The sequence below is a fragment of the Gopherus evgoodei genome, chromosome 4, assembly GCF_007399415.2.
Source record: "Gopherus evgoodei ecotype Sinaloan lineage chromosome 4, rGopEvg1_v1.p, whole genome shotgun sequence".
In the NCBI taxonomy this organism is placed as follows: Eukaryota; Metazoa; Chordata; order Testudines; family Testudinidae; genus Gopherus; species Gopherus evgoodei.
Genome location: NC_044325.1, coordinates 108284045 through 108306445, shown reverse-complemented (window position 1 = coordinate 108306445; position 22401 = coordinate 108284045). Strand labels below are relative to the sequence as shown.

The window sequence follows — 22401 nt, the reverse complement described above, 5'->3', positions numbered from 1 at the left end:
GTAATGAGAAAATATTTGGCTTCCACAATAGTTATTGAGAATTTTATTTAATTTTATCAAGTATTTTGATACTTTACATTTACCTAGGCCCTGATCCAAAGCCCATTGATGAAGAATTTAAATTTCATCTAGAATCATTTCAGACACAAAATAGCCAAGGGAGTAAATTCGATAAAACCAGTTTCAGATATGATTATACTCATTTAGAAATCTGTACTGAGCCCAGGGTGCAGCTGTTAAAAAGCTGTTAATCTAATAATGTCATCATTTTGGTGGAGAAACAAAACCGAAGAACTGTTGAATATATAAATATCATAAAATCTGTAGTCTATTACAGCCGCATAGGTCCCCTGGCATTGCTAACACAGTGCTGTTTTATTATAGAAAATGAATTAATGAAATGCTCTTGCTGACAGCATGTAAGATGCTAAAAATCATATATCCAAGCTGCCTGAGTGACTATTTCCTCTTTTGTCACTCCAAAGTGACTGAAGTCAGACAGCAAGGACAACCAGTTTCTACTAGAATCAAGATAAGGATGCAACCTCCTCATTTCAGCAACCCCTTCTCTGGAATGTCCCTCTGTGTCTGTTTTCAAGGATTAGAGCTAGAGCCAGCAAATTGTTGCATCCTGCATCCCTGTGCCTATGCAGAGCCCCTCTGAAGACAGGCAGGACAGATCCATTTGCAAGATCTACCTCATACTGTTCAAGAACTTTCTGCATGGGTCAGTTTGAGAGAACTCTTTAATCCTTTTGAGAGAAACCAGGCAGGGGAGGTAATATTGTTTATTGGACCAATTTCTGTTGGTGAGAGAGACAAAGCATTCAGGCTCCACAGCTCAAAAGCTTTTCTCTTTCACCAACAGAAGTTGGTCCAATAAAAGATATTACCTCTCTCATCTTGTCCATTTCATATTCTGGGACCAACACAGCTATAACAACACTTCAATCATTTTAGCTTTTTCCACTTGTTCTTCCTTCCTAGCTCTCCTCTTCCTCCTTCCATATACAGGCACTTTTAGTTTCACATTATTCTCTCTGGATCATTGGACCCACTCTATTTTTCATTATTATAAAAACTTAGTAAAGGGTTGAGATATATTATCCTGGGTGACACACACATCATTTAAAAAAAAATAAAACAAATCTTTTCCCCTATCTAGGTATCTCTATCACCATAGGAGTTGATTGCCTCAAGTATTTAAAAGTAGAAATTACAAAAAATGAAATCATTCTTTCCAGATTGTAGGAGAAATAACTTGATCTATCTAGGGTTTGTGGCGTGGGAGCGGTGAAAGAGAACAAAATTCACCATCTCCGTTAGCATTCATTTACAACTTGATTGGACATTTCAACAAAGAAACTAACTCTTGAATGCAGACTCTGGTACAGGTCCTCCACTGCCTTGCACCTTATGCTATCAAACCTTATGCTCCCATTCTGATTTGGCAGTGTCTTACCTGCACTTTGCATGGGTATAAACAACTGTACAAAGTAGTGGAGAAACAGGTCTTTTGTCTCCCTCCCCTAGAAGTCTCCCATCCTTAAAAGTGATCCCTCCAGGAAAGGCATGAGCAATACTATCAGGCCACCAGGAGGATGCTTACACTGCTGCTTTATGTGGTCTCCTGATAATAAATACAGGATGTTAGGCAGCAATTTTCAAAGCCACTTAGGGGATTTGGATGACTAATTTTCATGGGAAATTAGTATCCTTCCTCTAGTCACCTCTGAAACTTTCACCATTAGCCTCCACAAAACACCATCTTTTCTTTTTTAAATAAGTTTCTTTCCTGACAAAAGAATTGCTGTGCTGAAAGCTTGGAAGTTGTCTCACATTTTGCTTCAAGCTAAAAATATGAAAAGTTGATCTTCTTTGATACCTATTTACAAATGTGCTGACAACTGAAAAATAGTGGAGGGCTATGAGGTTTACAGTGAAATAGCTCAGGGATTTCCATGGAAAATCCCATGAGATAATCTAGATTCCATGAGATCCCATTCTGAATCCCACAAGCTCTTACTACTTTAATTCAGGGCAGCATCAACCACTCCAATCATGCACTAATCTTCCAAGGCTGGGGAGCTGGGTTCAATTTCAAGACCATTGTGAAACACAAATGTAATTAATAGTAATTTCTACCTAATATCCAATAGACATCCATCCAGATCCCCAAAGCAGGATCCATTTTGGTATTATTCCAGGACGTGCCCAGAATGACAACAGCTAGTGTGCAGGCAGTCACTTGCGTGGGCAGAGCTGGTTTGGGGGAGGGGATCAAGAGAGACCCCTGGGAAGAGGATGTGAGAAAGAACCACATAGCCACAACACTTAATGCACCACTGGAAAGAGATGGAGTAACATGATGACGAGGGCAGTATAAGAACCTGAATAAAAAGGCTGGGTTACAGCACCTGCCTGCTCTGTGCATTGACTTTCTGAGCTTGAGATTGGGGATGAGTAGCTCTTTCCCCAAATGATCTGAGTGCCTGGGGGAGGATGGGTCTGAGAGTGCTTGGTGGGGGTGGGGATGGGGATGATCTCTCCTGGGCTCTTTATCCTTTTCCAGAGAAAATCTGGGCTTTCTTTGGCCAACCGTTCTGGCCTGGGGCAGAGAAGCCTTGAAAGATTTCCCCCCGAGAGCGCCTGCACAGGCATGCAAAATGTTTACAAACCAAACCCAGGCCCGTTTTTCCACAGACCCCAGGCCTCCCTTGAATTTGCCAGGGGGTGGAAATGGGGCGAGCCTGCCGCCCCTGCCTCCTTGGCAGAGGGGGGAAGGAAGGCGGCTCCTTTAAGGCCGGAGCTGCCGCTGCACTCACACAGCAGTAGCAGCGGCTGAGGCGCGCGAGGAGCGGCCACCAGGGCGAAGCCTCCTCTTGTTTCGCTGTCTGCGATGCTGCTGCCAGATGTTCCCGTAGTCTGCAGCCTGCTCGTCCTGCAGCCTCAGCTGCTCCCATCCTAGCAGCCGGGGGAGCGAGGCAGCCTCCCGCCTGCTGGCCTAGGACTGGGCAGCCGGTCTGAAGGGCTCCGGACCGAAGGGCGCCTCTCCGGCACGGTGACCCGCGCGCGCCCCTGGGGCGCAGCTGCTGGCGGCCCCCGCGGCCTCGCCCATGCCTCGCTCCGCGCGCGCTCTGCCCCGGGGGCCGGGGCTCCGCACCATGTCCCGCAGGTAATGCTGGGGAGGGAGGCCAACCCTGGTGCCGTCTATGTGTGTGTGGATGCGCCCCCCTCCCCTGCGCGCTGCGCGCAGCGTCCCAGCTCCTCCACCATGTCCCTGGCGTTCTGTGGCAATGAGAATAACTCGGCCGCCTACAACGTGGAGAAAGGGGTGCTCAACAACGGCTGCTTTGTGGACGCGCTCAACGTTGTGCCGCACGTCTTCCTGCTCTTCATCACCTTCCCTATCCTCTTCATAGGTGAGTGCGGCTGCACGGCCCGGTTGGGTTGCTCTGGTGTGCGCGGGGGTGTGGGGGGAATATTTATGATTTTCTCGCCGGTACCCTAGCTCTGCAGCCTGCCTAGTCTGCTCCATATCTCCAGGCAGGGAGCCTTTGCTTTCTTGTTTGCTTCAGCCATAGCATCTGTCTCTTCACCTTGCACCTTGCCTTTCTGGATGGATCCACCCGCTGCGGTGTGCCTCGGGGCATTCCCCAGGAGCCCACCGCTCGCTCCTGAGTTACAAAGCGCTAGCCTGGGGCCTGATCCGCTGCCACATGGGTCAAGGGCAAAGATCGCGACTGGATGCATTTGATGGAGGAGGCTGACATTGTTTCCAGTCGCCTCTGAGCGGGTGGTTTGCAGTGGCTCATTCCAGACTGGCAGGAGAAGGGGAAAGCGGGTTTCTTGATGGGAAGATCCTACACACACTGTTTTCAGAAGCACTCAGCCTAAGGGCTCCTACTGAAGTCAAAGGTAGCATGTCCATTACTTCAGAAGGTGTAGGGCTTGGGTCTTGCTGAGCTTTTCTGAAAATCCTGTATCACTTGAGTTTATTCAGCATGTTCACTCAAGCTACTAATGTTAACACAGTTTAATTGACAGAAAAGGACACTCTTAAATGTTCGTTAAGGACAGCTTAATGAATTAGCCATATTCTGCCAATGCATCAGAGACTCCTGAGGTGCCACAGTATAAACAGTGTAAATAATCAAGCTGTCTGTACCAATATAATCATTTGTTGCCTCTGGACTAAACTGTTTAAACATTAATAGACAGCTAAAATGTTAAATGTTTAAAGTAATACTGACTAGATGCATGCTTCAGGATGACCTATCAATCAAGCTATCATTTCCCTCAACTATTATAATCTTATTATTTTATATTAATTAGTAAGAGTGAATGCTTCCATTAACACATGTAGCTCAGATTTGCCTGTGATAAGGGGACTTTGGAAAATCATATGGACTACAAGAACTGGCTTCCTTTATGCAGGCAAAACTCCTCTTGAAGTCCATTAAGTTAGTGGAAGTTTTCCCTGTGTACGGATTGAGTAGAAACTGCATAAGGACTTCAGGATTTTGCCCTATGAGCTTTGCAAGCTGAGGAAATAACAGAACAAGTTTACTGCTAAAATCAGAAAGTTACTGTTTTGGAGCAAGTTGATTTGATATTGTCAAATAATACAGCCACTTACTGAAACTTAAGCTTTATTAGCATGAATTCACTACCAGACATTATATTGAGGCTACCAGTAGGTGGCCTAGTGGTTTAATACACTTGTTACTGAAACTAGGAGTTCCAATTCTGCATAAATGTATAAGTTACAGGAGTCAGACTGGTTCCTGGGGAATGTTTGTCCACAACACAAAACCACAACGTAATGTGTCAAAATGGGTGTCCTTTGCTCACGAAAGCTCAAAGCAGTCATTTGAGGAGCTGTTAAGCAGAAATCTGGGCAGCATAAATGCCATGTTATGCTCTTGTATTTAACTTTCTTAAGAACTAAATATTGCTGCTTTAATTTTTAAAATTAAGCAATGGTATTTGTGAGCAAAGATTCCTGTCCAAAAAAAAAAGAATTACTTTGTGAAATTTATGCTTTTTTTCTAAGTTATATTGATAAAATTAATTGCACAGGATTTTATTATAGTAAAAATACTGGAATTTTTTAAAAGTTTGGTTATAAATATTGTTTGAGATTATTTGGAATCACGTTATTAAATTTACTGGAAGATTGTTATATATTCTGTGTGCTTTTTGGCTTATATTCCATAATAAAGTTGTTACATGGTCTCCAATCTTGCAACTGCTTAAATATATGCATAAATTTACATGCATGAGTAGTCTTATGGATTTGAGTGGGTTGATTCATTTGAATAAAGTTATAAACATACAAGTGTTTATAGGATGAGGCTCTAAATGTGTCACTGTTTCTGTCTCTTTATACTTGGGCCCTATGCTGTACTTTTTTCACAACTAAAACACCCACTGTAGGTCTCGGAAGTGTTTAGTGCACCAGGAATGTAAGATCAGTCCCAATGTCACATTTTTACAGTGTAGTTACACAGTGAGAATCCTCACTTGTAACATTTTCCAACTCAGTTATTGCTTTTAAATATGAAAGAGAGAAAAGAGGTCAACATTTTTAGTTTAGAACATTTTCTCGTGTGGGGTTATGGTTGCGCATGAAAATTCTCATGATGATTCTGCTTTTACATTTAGGATGGGGAAGTCAGAGTTCCAAAGTTCATATACATCATAGCACTTGGCTTCATTTTCCCGGCCACAATTTACGTTGGATCTTGACTTTCATCCTTTTGTTTGTGCTGGTGTGTGAAATAGCAGAGGGCATAGTGTCAGATGGGTAAGTGGATGCATAGTTCTTCTTGATAACACCAACTATTTTTGAAGGGTTTCTATGTAAGTACTACTCCCCTGTCTAAATTTTCATCTAAGCCATTTGGCTTGTTATAAACATGTAATCTTTGTTCATGGTGATTAACCTACGGACTTTGTATCAGAAATTCCATAGACCTTGCCAAGTATGTGCACACACAAAAATGGCCTGGCCCTGAATCATTTTTAGTTAAATTTAATGACACTATCATTCCAAAGGATAATCTTAGCTATATCCTGACAATTCAAGCAGATGGTGATGTTTTAATGAAACATCTAAGGACCTGATCCCACAGTCCTTGCTCAGACAAAACTCCCATGTACAGGATTAGATCAGAAATATTCCTCCGTGAGCCAAGTTCTGCTTGCCTTCCTCAGAGGCTCATTGGACCTGATTCCCTTCTCACACATGTTTTACACTGGAGTAACTCCACTGACCTCCACAGGGTAACTACTGATTTGCCACCAGTGTGTGAGAGAAAAGAATCAAACCTATTGCCTTCTTGCGTTGAGTGGAGCTACTCACATTACTCTGATGGGACCAAATCCTGTTTACTAAAGTTGAAATATAAACACAGTGAAACATAAACTGGTTCTGTTCAAGTTGAAATCAATGTGTGTTTGACTTTATCCATTCATTGGGAACAAGGTTAGGAGTAGACGAATATACTGGCATATATATTCTTATTTAATTCTACCAGTCCTTTACCTATGACCTGAAATTTGGCATAAGAGTTTATGTAATAAACATATGTAATAAAATATGAGAGAAATTTTCTGAATAAAGCAGGTCATATGAATCCCAAGAGTACTTTATTATACCACTAGTTATTTTGTTTTCTTTACCCTAAGAGGCAGAGAGTATATATGTATAAACATCATGGATTGCATAGCAGTAACCCTAGTTTAATGGAATTATATCTCTCTGTATCAGTTTTGCCCATTTTTATTATTATTTTATTATATATGTTGTCTCCTCTTAAGTATACATTAAATAGGAAATCCCTCAGCACCCAAAAGACATTTTAGAGCTTTTCTAATACTGATTTTAGTTTTTAATTATAAGGATGTCGGGACTTGAAGCAGAATATTGCCGTCTTTAAGGTTATTCTTAAACTGGCCCAGAACACTGCTATTGAATAATAAGTGCATCCTTATGAGAGTCAAAGTTCCTAACTATACTGGAGGACTGCCAGCCCACAATCATGTCTCTGGAGCACTCGGCAGCTTAGCAAGTTGTTCTGTGAATAAAAACAGATTTTGTTCCTGTAGCGAAGAGACTCATCATCTTCCTAAAATCAAAACAAATCTTGCTGTTAAAAGCCCTCTTGATAGTAGTCGGGCTGTCAAAAGCTTTGACAACCAGCAATAGACCCGTGCTACTGTGTTGTAAAAAATGGCTTAGTGATATGCGTATATAGTAGAATTCCTGTAGCTTGCTTCTGTTTGTGAGTTATAGCAAAATACCTCCTACTCCCTACAGCATTATCTACTAAAACATGGAATGACAGAAGAACGCTGTGGAAATCTGTGTAAAAATATGTGATCCCTAAAATATTGGCTTCTCACTGTTGGAATTCTATCTGTTGTATAAAAATCTGTCCTTATTTATAAATTTAGTGACACTAAGGTATCCACATATAAGTCTTCCTGTAACCAATAGTGGTTACTTGTAATTAATCAAAGCATTTAGGGCAAAGGTTGCCCATGTGACTTCACTTATGTCAATGTGTGGGGATTTTCCCAGATTATCCCTTTGAGGGCAGGATTTGCGTTCCCCATGCGCAGACCCAAGGAATGAGCAGTGGTTCAACCCCCAAGCCCTGAGTAATCTCTTGGAGGACAGATCCTTTGCGCACTCAGCTCCAGCGACTTCTGAAATGCTTTCAGCTCTCTGACAGTGCAGCTCTTTCCACCCCCCTCTACCCCACATACATACCCTCCACTGCCTCTCGATTCCCTATATAAGGGAGGGGCAGAGGGAGCCAGAGAAACATTCATTCTCAACTGGCTTTTCCATTAGGCTGGGGGACGAAGGTATACATTCTCCTGACTCTCCCACTCCTGGATTGTTCACAGACTTTTCACCCTGCATGTCCCCACCCTCACTTTGAGTGGCTCAGAAACGAGCCAGGCTGAATTGTAGCCTTTGCTTTCTGGGGAGCAGAGGTGCTGCATTGTCCTTACTACCTTATGGGGAAAAGAGAAAATTGGGTTATAGCTCATAGATTCATAGACTCTAGGACTGGAAGGGACCTCGAGAGGTCATCAAGTCCAGTCCCCTGCCCTCATGGCAGGACCAAATACTGTCTAGACCATCCCTGATAGACATTTATCTAACCTACTCTTAAATATCTCCAGAGATGGAGATTCCACTACCTCCCTAGGCAATTTTCTTCCAGTGTTTAACTACCCTGACAGTTCGGAACTTTTTCCTAATGTCCATCCTAAATCTCCCTTGCTGCAGTTTAAGCCCATTGCTTCTTGTTCTATCATTGGAGGCTAAGGTGAACAAGTTTTCTCCGTCCCTCATACAACTATCTGCCAGCCGGCAGAAATGGCTGACCAGGCATTGAAGAGTAAACTGCACCCTCGGTTCAATTCTGCCTTACCTGCAATGCAGGACTGTGTCTTCAAGGCATATTGTAATTCCCTGATTATTTGGGTGGGCTGATTTGTTTGATTGTTGATTTTAATTGTTGAAAATGGAATGAGCTAGAATTTGTACAATTTCACTGTACACACACAACCTGACACAAAATATTTCTATAGATGATCACTGAAATTTTCTGATAAGCAAAGTAAGAAAAATGCTGCTTGAGAACTTTTTAAAGTTTGGGGATTTAAGGATATTTGCATTGTATATTTTGACATGATTTTTGACAATGTGTTTGAATGGTTATGAAGTTTTAACTTTTTGAATCTATTAAATAATTGTCTGACCTTCTTCCATAATTTCCCACAACTGTGAAAATTTAAATGGATAAAAAAAATAAATGTTAAGCCTATAATTTTGCACAATTGTGAAAATGTAAATGGTTAAAAATAAAAAATGTTTTAAACATTTTAATTATCTGTCAATTATTAAAGAAGACTCAAATTCTGCCAAGTCTAATGGTAAGTAACAAGAGAGGTGAATAACTGACAATTAAACCAGTGTATACTTAAATATGTGATTACGCTTTGTTTAGGGTTGAGTGGCTGTGTATGTATGTGTATATATAATTTTTTATTTTTATTTTTAAGGGTTTCAGAATCCCGTCATTTGCACCTGTACATGCCAGCTGGTATGGCATTCTTGGCAGCCATCACATCTGTTGTTTACTACCATAACATCGAAACATCAAATTTTCCAAAGTTATTAATAGGTATGTTCCACAATACAGAAAGCTGTGGATGTGTGAATATGTTGCTCTTGTGTTATCTGTTAATTCTGTAACTAAGGTCTGACAGGTTCTGGCAGTAACTCCTCATACACTCATTCGGCTAGGTTTTTGCTTGCTTATCAGATAAAATTAAGCTATGTTTTGTTCTACTGGTTCCCATTATCAAACTTCAGTTTAAATGATATATGCTATTTTTATGCAACCTAAGCTTTCCAACACATTCAACTTCTGTGAGGTGCATAGTGTTGACTCTGTGGAATTTTCTCGGATGAATTGGGCCATGTGTTTTTTTACCTTAGATAGTAGAAGAGAATTGCAGTTGTTACAAATGTAGTCTCAAAAGCCCAGGTGCTAGCTAAACCAGCTTACTTAGTGTAATGTGTAATATAAAACTAATATATAAAACTGTAAAGCATCTAAAAGTGCTTTAAACAATATAAAAGTGGGTGCAGCCTGAAATGTGGTAGGAATCAGGGGAAATTGGTTCTGACAACGACCTTCAGAATTTTAACCTCTCTGTGCCTCAGTTTCCTTGTCAGTAAAATTCTCCTTTGTAAACTGCTTTCAGATCTTTTGAAGAGGAAGTATTGTATAAGGCCCAAGTGTTACAGTAATAGTGTATCTTACTGTGAAAACAAGGGTACATGCAAACTCTAAGTAGCTACAGAAAAGACACTACTGTAGGGTGCATTATATGAAGTATAGCAGTGGATTTCAAAGAAATCCCACTTGGAAAAAGTGTAGGTGTGATAAATTAATCTCAGACTACAAGAGGTTTGAAAGTGCTCACTACGTATTTACACATTTCCTGGCCCCCTGCTATGGCTGAAAGCACAAAAGTAGGAGTGCACTCCTACACAGCGTCCCAGCAAGGTCTCTGTGAGTTCTAATTCTTTACACTTTTTTCCACAACATGATTTTCATGCTGAAGAGCTTGCATTTTGTGTATCTGATTACTGTGATTGTGTTTTACAGATTTTTTTTAATGCATTTTGCTTCTTCCATGCCAGGAACAGATGAGCTATTTCCACTGGAGTTAGTCTGTTATAATGCAAAAAAGTAGTAGGAAAAGGATTTCTTCTTCTTTAATAGAGATGTTAATATGAACTGTCTGGGGCTGTGAATTACCTTTTTTCTATATTATAGGAGGCAAATTGTCAATTGGTGACTTCTCATGAGTCTTGAAAATATTACAGAAAAAATTCATCTGAGATGGCACTTCCCCAGAATGCAGCTCAGTAGCTATCATTTCAGTTTTCATTTAATCTTAGCAAGTTCTTCTTTTATCGTGGCAGATTTTTTCTATCTAAAATTACATTTCATTATAGCAATGTTTCGGGGGTACTGAAAATCTGAGAGTCCCTTGTAATTTAAATAACACAGTTAGGTATCAGCTGCAAATCCTTGGAGTAGGTTTTTCCAACCAGGACTATAATAGAAAGGTGCACTGTGAACTGACCGAAGAGCACATTCAGTGTTTCTTCATCATTAGAATAGCACTAAGGGAAGTAACGCACCACCACATGAAAAGAAGTGAAGCAACAGTCAGTTCAGCATTGAAACCCATGGAAAGGTTGATTTGCTGGTTAAAGTAAAGGCCAAAAACACAGACCAAGATTTTTTGGATGTGACTAGCAGTTTTGGTTTCCTCAAAAATTTGGATGCCCAACTTGAAGTGCCGGAAAGGTGTCTAAGCACCCTCCCCTATGGAGGGGAAAAAAGAACATAAAAACGGCTATACTGGTCAGACCAAAGGTCCATCTAGCCCAGTATCCTGTTTTCCAGCAGTGACCAGTGCCAGGGAATGAACACAATAGGTAATCATCAAGTGATCCATCCCTTGCCCATTTCCCAGCTTCTGGCAATACAGAGGCTAGGGATACCATCCCTAGCCCTTTTAAGGTATCTCAAGTTGGGCATCTAAAATTACTAGTTTCTTATTTTTTTAAAAGTGGCTTAAATATATAACATCCTCTGTTTCATTTATTTGTTTAGCCCTTTTGTGTACACAACCTGCAGTCAGGTCTCAGCAGTGGAGCCACATGACACTCATAAGCAGCACATGGAGTAGGTTGTACTGTTCAGCATCACATTAAAATAGATTTTCTCCTACGTAAGCTCCATTGTTGTGGGAGGAGTCGGGTGACCAGACAGCAAGTGTGAAAAATTGGGATGGGGGTAGGGGTAATAGGACTCTATATAAGACAAAGCCCCAAATATAGGGACTGTCCCTATAAAATCGGGACATCTGGTCACCCTAGGGAGGAGGGAGGAAGAAAGAAATCTGTAAAAACTACCTAACTTTTTTTTTAATGGTACTGGAGATCAGAGAGGAAAGCTAGAAGTACACAGGATGGAGAGGGAAGTTTGTAGGAGTTAAGTGCTTTAAACTGCCATCTTGATCTTTTGCTAGCAATAACTCAAATCCATATCCCATTCTTTTTTAAGCTTGATTCCCTATGTAATTCCATGGTAAGTTCTGCTTACAATGGGATGCAGTTGTGAGAGCCTCATTTATTACACCTGTTTTTCCATGGCCTTTGTAAAATGGTCAGATGATGCAATTTTGTCTTTTAAAAGTGTGTAAGGGGTGTTTGGGAGGAAGGGTGGGTAATATCTAGTTAGTGTTCTAAAAGCTGAACATCTTGAAGGTCCCTGGCAGAAGTTCAATTAAAGACACACACAAACCCAAAGGGGTGAGCAATAGTCTGGATGCCACAATGGCATGGTGAAGCTCAATCCTCAGTGCTGCATACTGGATCCTGCCATCCTAATTAATGTCAGTGGGGAATTTTCAACAGTATGCACCTTGGGAGAAAATCCATAGACTGTCTGGAGCTCTCCCTTACTCTTAGTACTGTCCATCCGTGATGTCTAGAAAGAGCTCAGCAATCACTGCAATATTTTATTCAGTATCATCTTAAAAGGCTGAACTTATTTTCTTTCTGTTGGCCAAGCCAAGACCTGCACTAAATAAAGGTGTTTTTTCTAGAGCACCAGAAATGGATAGCAGCTAGTATAACGCTTTTGTTTATTTTAAATTATTCTGAAATTTAATCAAAGAACCTGCTTTTCTTCATCTCTGATTAGCCTGAAGCATAGAGAGAGAGGCTAGTCAGAGATTGGTTCACAACTCCATGCACTGTGTTCCCTACATATATATGCCACAACGATCTTTCTCTGTATGATGGCTATAGAATCTTTATTTGACAAACTGCCATTGAGACTTTTGAATGTAGGGCCTGTTCCTGCCCAAAGTTATCCAGTGATTTAGTGGGGTGAGTAGGGGAAATACATTTCAGAGGAGGTGCTCATGCAGGATCAGTGGAGATAGCAAGCCCAGGATGTCGCATTGCCTCAACATGTGCTTGCAGCTCTCCCACTTCCGTGAATGTTCTTCACACTACAGGATCAGGTCTTAAGTGTACAGTAGGAATAGTATTTTTGTTTGTTTGTTTTCTAAATCCGATTCCCATCTATTAGGATCAAATCCTACTCAGTTGCATCTGTGCAAACTATTAAAGGCAGTGGGGCTTTACAGATGTGAACAAAGGCAGGATTTGGTCCAAAGCCTTTCACTGATAATCATATTAAAATGTATATAATTAGAAACAGGCACTATTGCTTACCTGCCCTACAAATGTAGTCCACATAGTATGTAAAGCACAAACTCCTCTCGCTTCCTAAGGTTTGATTAATTGGTAAAGCAAACAAGAGAGATAATAATATAAAAATGAGTTCAAATATTCTCCCCAGGCTGGCTGCCCCTAAGTTTCCTCTCCCAGGACTGCTGGGCCCACACTCTAGATAATCTCTCTACATCCCTTAGACCCATCTCAGGTAATGAGCCACCTGCTTTGGTGAGTCAGCAGATCCCATTTCCCTTTTTCCTGTCAGGCTAGACATCTGCTAGCAAGATGGGGTGTTTCATGCAAGCACTGCCAGCTGGTTACAGTGATAGAAGAAATTCAGTCACAGTGATTTTTTTTTTCATATTGTATAATGCAGTGTTTAATAATGCAGCACTGTTTCCACATTCCCTCTGTTAAATCACTGAGAATGTAGTGCAGCTAGTTAGCCATTTTATACATAATCCCATCCCCAAAGGGATCTTACATTGTGTTTTTGTGCAGTACCTAGCACAAAGATCCCATGGGAGGCGTCTGGAAATACTTGACTAGTAATAATCATCATAATTAATAAAGCATTGAAGCTTTGGTTTTCAAAGGAGCCTAAGGGAGTTAGGTACCCAATTATAATTGATAGTCAAGAGGCTTTTTTGAAAATTGGATTCTAAACAGTTAATAGACCAAAAGATAATCAAATTGCTAGATCACTTTCCTGTCACGTGATGTGGGGGGGAGGTTGGGGTTTTTTTGCTATCACTACTGCATCCTATTGAGATAGTTGAAGAAATGAATTTGTGCAGATGAGTATACAGAGAGGAGATCTTTAAAAATTTATCATTGGCAGATCTTAGACGGTTGTCCTACTTTCAGTTTTAATTATGACAGCATAGGTTGACAGAGTGAGGCTAGATAATGATGACGATTTTATGCAGATGAGCACATAAAGAGGAGATGATTGAAATTATTGATTTACTTAAGTATCAAACTCCTACATTGCAAAATGGATATGAAGTAATATATCTTTACAGTCCTTAGTGTGAACAAATTATTTGGGAACCAGGTAAAAAAATTTAAGCTTATGATAAGTTTTAGAATGGGTGTACTGGAAAAGTAACTGAAAGAAGTATCTTTCACTGATAAATTTACCAAACCAATCTAATTTAATCCCTTGTGAAATAAATAAAGCCCCAGTTCTGCATTAGGATCCCCATGAATGAACCTTTATACCCGTGCAGAGTCCCAGTGGAGCTCCACTGAGGTTCAGGGTGCCATCTACACAGATTAGATTACAGGGTCAGGCCCTAAATTTGCAAATAGTTCCTAGAGGAACTGGGTTTTATAGGGCTTGATCCAAAGTCTACTGAAATCTATAGAAAAACTGATGTTGCCAGTAGGAATATAAGGTCCATAGGAAACTAATCAGGCCAAATTTGGTTGCTGTCTAAATTGTGTTGCAGAATGGGAACACAATAGGGATACAGCTTTAATAGCACAAATTGGAGTGCCACATTCATAAATGTATTCTGTCTTGTTTTGAAAAATATTAGGTATGTTATTTGTAAATTGAAAAAGCCTTTCTTTCTTTTCTCAGTATTACAGACTACATAACAGAATTGTAGTATCAGATCATTATGTTTAACAGCTACAAAAACACATATTTGTCTTTACAGATTTAAAAATCAGGCTTAAAGATAGGGATAAGACTTGGATGGCATTTGGAGTTTTCCAAGTAGGGAGCATTAAGTTGGGAAGAAATGGGGGAAAGTATTTTATTAATAGAGTACTAGTTCACTTGTATTCATAGAAGGGTTGATTCACTGTCCCTGACAGTAATCTGGTTCACTAATTACTATCGCTACTTGGCTGTTACTCATAATTTATTCTCTCAGAATTAGATTATTGTCTTGTAAAATGGAACATCCTTCCTATTTCCCTTAAACAATGCACAGGACTTGTCTCTAAACAGACACTGTGCATTTCATTAATCCCTGCTTACTTCAATGCCTGGTTTTGCAGATCTCATGGGCATGTTGCTCTCACGCAACTCCCTGTAACTCAGCAGCAGGAATTTTGGGCATTCAGCAAATGGATGAACCAACAGACGAAGATGTGAGAAAATGTGAACAAAGAAGAAATGAGTTTAGAAAGAGGAAGAATAAAGAGAAAAGATGGTCTTGTGGTTAAGGCGCTGGACTGGGTTCAGTTCCCAGCTCTGCTACAGATTTCCTGTGTGATCTTAAGCAAGTAATTTCATCTCTCTGGGTATGTCTACACTGCAATTAAAAACCCACTGCTGGCCCGTGCCAGATGACTCAGGCTCACAAGGCTTGGGCTCAGGGGCTGTTTAACTGCAGTGTAGATATTCAGGCTCATGCTGGAGCCCAGGCTGTGGGACCCTGTGAAGGGGCAGGGGGTTCCAGAGCTCAGGCTGCAGCCTAAGCCCGAATGTCTGCCCTGCAGTTAAATAGCCCCTGAGCCTGAGCCCGAGTCAGTTGGCACAGACCAGCCACGGGTGTCTAATTGCAGTGTAGACATACCCTCTGCCTTATTTCCCCACATATAAAATGGGGATGATTAACACTCTTTCTCCCACTCTCTGTGTCTTGTCTATTTAGATTGCAAGTTCTTAGTGGCAGCGACTGTTTCTTACCATGTGTTTGTACAACCTATTATCTCAGGATGTTAGGGTTAGAACCTTCTAAGACTACACAGCTGACCTACTCAGGTAAAATACAAGCTTTTTACTTGGCAAGAAGCAAGCTTTGTAAAATGAATCCTGTAATTAGGAAAATTGGTCAGATAGACTTGTACTTTAATTCCCAAAAGAAGAATGGCCTTGTTTGCTGATACCAGATACTTTAAATTAATATTTCTATAATTTTTTAAAAGGAGTGCCCACAGTTGATGATTTATATAACACTCTACAGTTATATAATGCTTTTAAAATATTGAGTAAGTTACATTCTCAGCCCCAAAGGGATTACAATGTGAGATAAATTAGACAAAAAAAGAGGGAGCAGATGAAGCGAGGAAGTGAAGAGTAGAACAAGGTAGGAAGTATTGCAGAAAGAAGTGGATTTGAAAGAGGAAAGACAGGGACACATGGCAGACAAGGAGTAGGAGATTTTCCAAGTGTAGGGGTCAACTTGAAAGAGATAAGCAGATGGGAGTGAGTGGAGGGATCATTAAAGAGAGAGAATTGAACCAAGAGGAAGAGTAGCCAGAAAGAGCAGCAGAGATGGAGGCAAGGGTGAGATTATACGCAGAGCCCTGAAGTTGAGCAAGAGACTGAACTTGATTCAGTAAGAGTTGGGAAGCCAGTGTGGGGCTTCAGGGAAAGGGTGATCTGATCCTATGAACGAGAGAAACACATGGCCCTCCCACCCCATTCTGCCCTGAGTTTCACTAGTTACCAAAGGCTAGTCCTGAAGATCTGACCATATATGGGCTTTTTTCTTACAATTTGTCCTGTTCCTATTACAGGAAGATCAGGTTTCCCTGACAGCAGTCATTCGCTTGTAATAGCTATTCGTTAATCTTTGATAATTAATTGTAGCCCATGGAAGTTCTGTCTTGATGAAATGCCATGCTTCCATTGTCTTGTAGCATTAATATAAACACTAAAGGTGCCACAATGGGGACTCCTGTAGTGTTACAGCTGCTCCCATTGAAATATATGGGTGTTTTGTCATTTACTTCAGTGAAAGTGGGATTGCAGACCATGGGCCAGATCTCACCACCAGGTTGTGTTAATGCAGAGGACTCTCCACACATAGATCTCACTCCTCCACAGAAAATGTGATCAGATGGACCTGAGTCTCCATCCTTCTTTCATTTCTGTGATATCTCAGAGTGCCTTGTCTTCCTGTGGATTGGTCAAGTTTTACATGGATCCTCTTGGGACCATCCAGCTTTAAGTAAGCCTCACAGTTGATTCTCCCTGGGGTGGTGACAAACCAGCCTTGTAAGAGGAGAATTGGAGAAAATGCTGCAAATAGATACTCTCAACATTTCCCTCCCCATACTGTTCTACTGTCAGAGTGAACAATCCAATCTGATATTATTAAATATATAAAACCAAATTTGGGGTCAACTCCCGGCTCATCCTACTCAGTTAATGATTAGATAATTGACACTAGTGAGACTACTTCCATAGAAGCTGTCTCATGATATGGTGAATGACATGAAATAAACTCCAGATTGGGGTTTCAATGTCACCAGAGCCCCTTGGTGGAATGATTTGTCTATAGATGGCTGCCATCTGAGTACACTTGAATAGAAAATGCTCTGTGAAAATCAATACTCTACAAAAGTTATGATTTCCTACTTCAGCGCCATTCTCCTTCTTTTATTTGCTTGTGTATTCTATGTTGTGTGAAATTTGTATAGTACATACTCACCAAGGAAAGCAGCAATTTTAGGGGGAAATTTTGCTCTCAGGTCTGTTTGGTGGCTTTTATCTTTAACATCAAGTAGAGTTCTGCACAGGTAAGGAAAGCAGAATATCTAGGTCAACATCCAGACCAAACTGTGGATTCCCCAGAATCCAAAAGCTTTGGAGTTGGAACCCTTGGCCTCCCCCACTGAAACAGCACCAGTCCCTTGGAGGGACTGATGTGGGCATAGGTTTACAAGCAGGTGGAAATTTCCACCAGAAGATCCTTCTGCAAGACTTTCCGTGGTCTCAATGTAATGGGAGCGGGATCAGACCCAAACTTCATCCTATTATTCACATTCTTGGAAACTGAATTGGTTGCATTGTCATTTTGACAGGAGAAAGAACGCTGCCTAGTTTTGTGCATGCTTGTCATTTCCCTTCTGCGTAATCGTTTAACAGAGTCTTCTAGTTTTGTCTAAAATAAGTTTTCCACAATCAATGTTGACTAATGTTTGTTGTATTTATTTATTTATTTATTTTTTCAGCCTTGCTGTTCTACTGGACCTTAGCTTTTATAACCAAAACTATCAAATTTGTAAAGTTCTGTGATAATGGGGTTGGATTTTCTCAGCTTCGATTTTGCCTCACGGGACTTCTGGTTATTCTATATGGAATGCTACTAGCTGTAGAAATTAATGTCATCAGGGTGAGGGTAAGTTAAATTTCCAGGTAATTCTAATTTCTGTTTCTTCCTTTTCTTTTATCTGGCTGCATAATGTAAAAAAAAAATAAAAATAAATAAATCAGTCTGAAATAGAGACCTATTTGAAAACCAAACACCTGAGTAATGTAATTAAGCCAAATTCATCTTTATTACCATCTCCTTTGACTCTACTGTATTGACAATTCAGAATGAATTTCATCCATTTTGTTTTTAAAAGATGTTTCTTATATGACTGACAACTTCAATCTTCAGAAATCATTAATCTTCATAAAGGGAAAGATACAGTGAAATGGATAGTCCGTTCTATCCGAAAACATAGTCAGTGACACCCACACAGAGTATCTGTTGTTTTCCTGTCTCTAAGAGCACACACAATGTGATTTTTATTATTAATTATTATTATTATTTTATTATCATTGTGCTAGAGCAACTTTAGTCCTCTGATTATTTCCTCTTTGCTATGGCCACAATCAGAATCCCTATTAATAAATGGCTTTGGAGATTGCTCCATGAAATACAATCCAAAATGCCTTATCACTTCCCTCACCCAGTGCACACAGCACTGAATTAAAGTAGGCATTAGGGAAAAGTTGCCTGCTCATAGACATTCAAGAGAACATACAGTGTAGATCAGACTATGGGAAGTTAAATAATAATCTCACAATTGACAACTGACAGCTCATGGAATAATGAGACTCAGCTGTGATACCAACAGGACCTTGCTTTTAAATATGGTTCTTTTAATAAAATTTTGTAATCTAATGAGATTTAATTAGCTAGGAAATGTTGGGGCCACAAGGGAGACTACAAAATGAGCCACTGAAATGACCATTGCTTAGTGTTTTTTTCAGTTTCATATTTCTTTAGAGTAAATAATTAAGATGTTACTTTTTACATGTGACTTGAACTAACTAATAATATAGCATATTCCAAGCTTTGAGGCATGAAGTGCCTCTCTTCTGACAACTAAGAATATGAATGATTGAAGGCAAACAGTTCAGAAGCAGAGATTGTACACAAGAGATTGTAGTTTTTAATCAAGATTGCATAGAATGTTCAGTTTGTCACTCATTGCTTTGTTGGAAAAAAATCCCTCCACAGCAGTCGGGAGTGAAAGTTATATTAAATGATCACTGAACAGAATCGCCAGTAAAATCCTTATTAGAAATGGAAGTAGAAAGCAGGTAGTGAAAGGTCATTTTCCCTTTTTCCCAGACATGGCTATTTTCTGGGAAGAAAATAAATTGCAGCAACAAACTGAAATCAGGTTAAATAACGCTTATTTATAAATACAGAATTATTGTTGCTGAATGTGATGGAAGGAAGCTTCAGGCCACCAACTCTGTCATTTCAAGCCCTGAATGGAGCTGCTTAATAGATTTACCCGTCTGCATATATCTATGTTGTTAGAGAGAAGGGAAAAACCTGAAATACATGGACTAAATTCTCTTTTCACTTATACCCATTCAACCTTGTTGATTTTGCTGGGTTGCATGGGATTTAATTAAAAATAGATTAATTAATCAATATGGCTTTACATAATTAACTACAACACTACAGTATATTAAATTCCATGTTAATATATATTGTAGGAGCAAATGATGGGCCATGTCATGTCATCTTTGTCTGAGCAGAACTCCCTAGTAATAGTGATAGTACTACAGGATAGTCTTAAATATGGTATATTGTACAAGAACTTTGATCCTTGCAGCATGAAACATCGTAGTCTAGGGGCTTGATCTTTCTCCCATTTAAGTCAATGGAAATATTTGCTAGTGTCATGTGCAGTCTAATTTTAATGGTTCTCTATGAAAGTTTGCAGGAGATGGGGGTGTGTTGTACTGTGCAGTTTGCAGCACTGGACAGAAGAATCTTCAATGCAGATTTTAACAAAATATTGTAAATATTCACTGAGCTTTAATATATTTCCCCAGTGCAGGATTAAATTCACAGGCAAAATATAATCTTTGTGTGGGCTTCCTTCAGGGCTTGAGTCCTTTCTCCTTTTAGGCTGGAATTTTCAAAGTAAGTTACAGAAATTAGGTGCCCAAATTTGACTGAAATTCAATAGGAATTGAGAGCCTAATTTCATTAGTCTATTTGCAAATCTCAGCCATTCCTCCTAAACAATGACAAGCATTTCTATTATCTTAGTATCCCCTTCCACACAGATTTGTCTTTTTCTTTTCCATGCACTTGATGTGATTCTTGGTGGGATTTTTGGATTTCAGAGATATGTTTTCTTCAAAACCCCCAAAGAAGTTAAGCCACCCGAGGATCTTCAGGATCTTGGAGTTCGGTTCCTACAGCCCTTTGTGAATCTGCTGTCCAAAGGAACATACTGGTGGATGAATACATTCATCAAGACGGCCCATAAAAAGCCAATAGACTTGAAAGCCATAGGCAAGCTGCCTATCGCCATGAGAGCTCTGACAAATTACATTCGCCTTAATGAGGCTTTTGAAGCACAAAAGGTATGAGGGGGAAAAAAAGACGACTCAGATTATCTACAAATTTTGTGGTGTTTACACATTGCTTAAAATACCTCATTACTTTTTTGATAGTATACATTCATATAAAAATGTAAAGTGGAAACATGCTAGGTATTAAGAGCCTGGTTTGCATTAAATCAAGCATGCAGCTGAGTGCCTAATTTGCATGTGCACTTTTTGTATTTACAGTGGTGGTTGTGCATGATTATGACCAGATGTGCATGTAAATTGCTATTTGAATGTGCAAATGTTTGGTTTGCAGGTACAATTATAGAAATGTAATTGTTTATACAACTGTGGATTATACTTTTCTGAGGATGGTTAATTTTTCTCTTAATAAGAACCTAAAATAAGTTTGACTAATCTTACAGGGACTTTATAGGCTAATTTTTATTGAGATCAGTGGGAGTTTTCCTGAGAGAGAATTCAGGATTGAGCCTGAAATGAACTAGCTTGGTGATCTTCACATAAGACCACTACCTGCCTCTTATATGTATGTGTGCAGTGGTATAAGACGTAGTAAGGAGACTCCCTCCCCAGTTGTGTGCAGCCTGTTTAAGGACAAAGCAGCATTCCAGGCTTGAACTCAATGGAGAACAGGAACTGCTTCCTCTCGACTCCTTTGGCATCCAGTAAGGAGCAGAGAGGAGGAATAGGCCAGCTCTGCCACTATCAAGCTAATTCACATCATGTAGCAGTGGGCAAACTGAGATGAATTATAACTCTGTAAGACAGAACATCTCTCATTGCTCCCTATAGAGCAATGCAACTTGTGCCAATCTCACTATAGACTATGTAAAATTTGCACAAATTCCCCTTGTATTTTTAGCACAAAATGGCTTTTAATGTAACACTACATTGCAGAACCATTGTGTTACTGTTCAACTCATAAGCCAAATCAGCATAAGTGGGTCTTGTTGCTTACCCATTCTTAGTCTTCCTGTTTAATCAGAAGAAAATTTCCCCTCCTCGTGGTACAAGGCCAAGAGTACAGCTGCTTGAAAAATTTCCAGTGAAATGTTTTGCCATCAAATAAGTTTGTTCTGACAAAATTGAAACTTTGCACAAAAATATATCGCCTCCAACAAAATTGTTTTGGGAAAAAATAATAATGAAGACTTCCATTTCAACCTTCTCAGAAGGCTTCATTATTATTTTTTCTCCAAAACAAACTTTTTTCAAAATGGAATGTTCCAATTTATCATTTGTTTAGCAATTTATACTATAAATTTAAAAGTCTAAATTGAAATAAAATGATTTGATTTAAAAAATCATTTCTGGTCAAACTTCATTTCATGGGAAATTTTTTATACTTCATTCTGATTCAGAACAAAAATAAAATGTTAAATTTGTGGATTTTCCCATGAAACAAATTCTAGTTCCTGCGCAGCTCTAGCCCAGCTCTTACCAAATCAATATTATGAATATCTACTCTGAGGCTTTAAAATTTAAAATATCAATTGTATTTATATGTTGCAATGTTTATATACTCCCCCCCTTTTTTTTTTATGGGCAGAACAAAAGGTCTCCATATCCACAAGGATCCAAATCAATTTGGTGCGCTCTCTGCTGGGCATTTGGGAGACCACTAGTTCTCAGCAGCACTTTCCGTATTCTGGCTGACTTGCTTGGGTTTGCTGGTCCGCTCTGTATCTCTGGGATTGTTCACCATGTTGGAAAAGGAAACAACACCATCCGTCCACAGGTACTACCTAGAATATCTTAACGAAGAGCCTGATCCAAAAACTTCAATTAATTTTAGTAGGATTTCCATTGACTTCAGTGGGTTTTGGATCATGCCCTAAGTCAGGGGTAGGCGACCTATGGCACATGTGCCAAAGGCAGCATGCGAGCTGATTTTCAGTGGCACTCACACTGCCAGGGTCCTGGCCATTGGTCCAGGGGGCTCTCCATTTTAATTTTAAATGAAGCTTAAACATTTTAAAAACCT

At 39.8% G+C, this 22401-nt stretch overlaps 1 protein-coding gene across 2 annotated transcripts in view; it reads left to right on the top strand.

Moving 5' to 3' along the window:
- The first annotated feature begins 3115 nt into the window (after nt 1–3115).
- The window catches only part of ABCC8 (ATP binding cassette subfamily C member 8), a 134099-nt gene continuing 114813 nt past the window's right edge, over nt 3116–22401 (top strand). For both annotated transcript variants that reach the window (XM_030560496.1, XM_030560495.1), the window contains exons 1-6: nt 3116–3422; nt 5668–5809; nt 9088–9209; nt 17780–17946; nt 20190–20432; nt 21967–22155. In XM_030560496.1, the coding sequence (XP_030416356.1) occupies nt 3179–3422; nt 5668–5809; nt 9088–9209; nt 17780–17946; nt 20190–20432; nt 21967–22155 (1107 nt within the window). In that variant the 5' untranslated portion in view covers nt 3116–3178. The remainder of the gene's footprint in view (nt 3423–5667; nt 5810–9087; nt 9210–17779; nt 17947–20189; nt 20433–21966; nt 22156–22401) is intronic.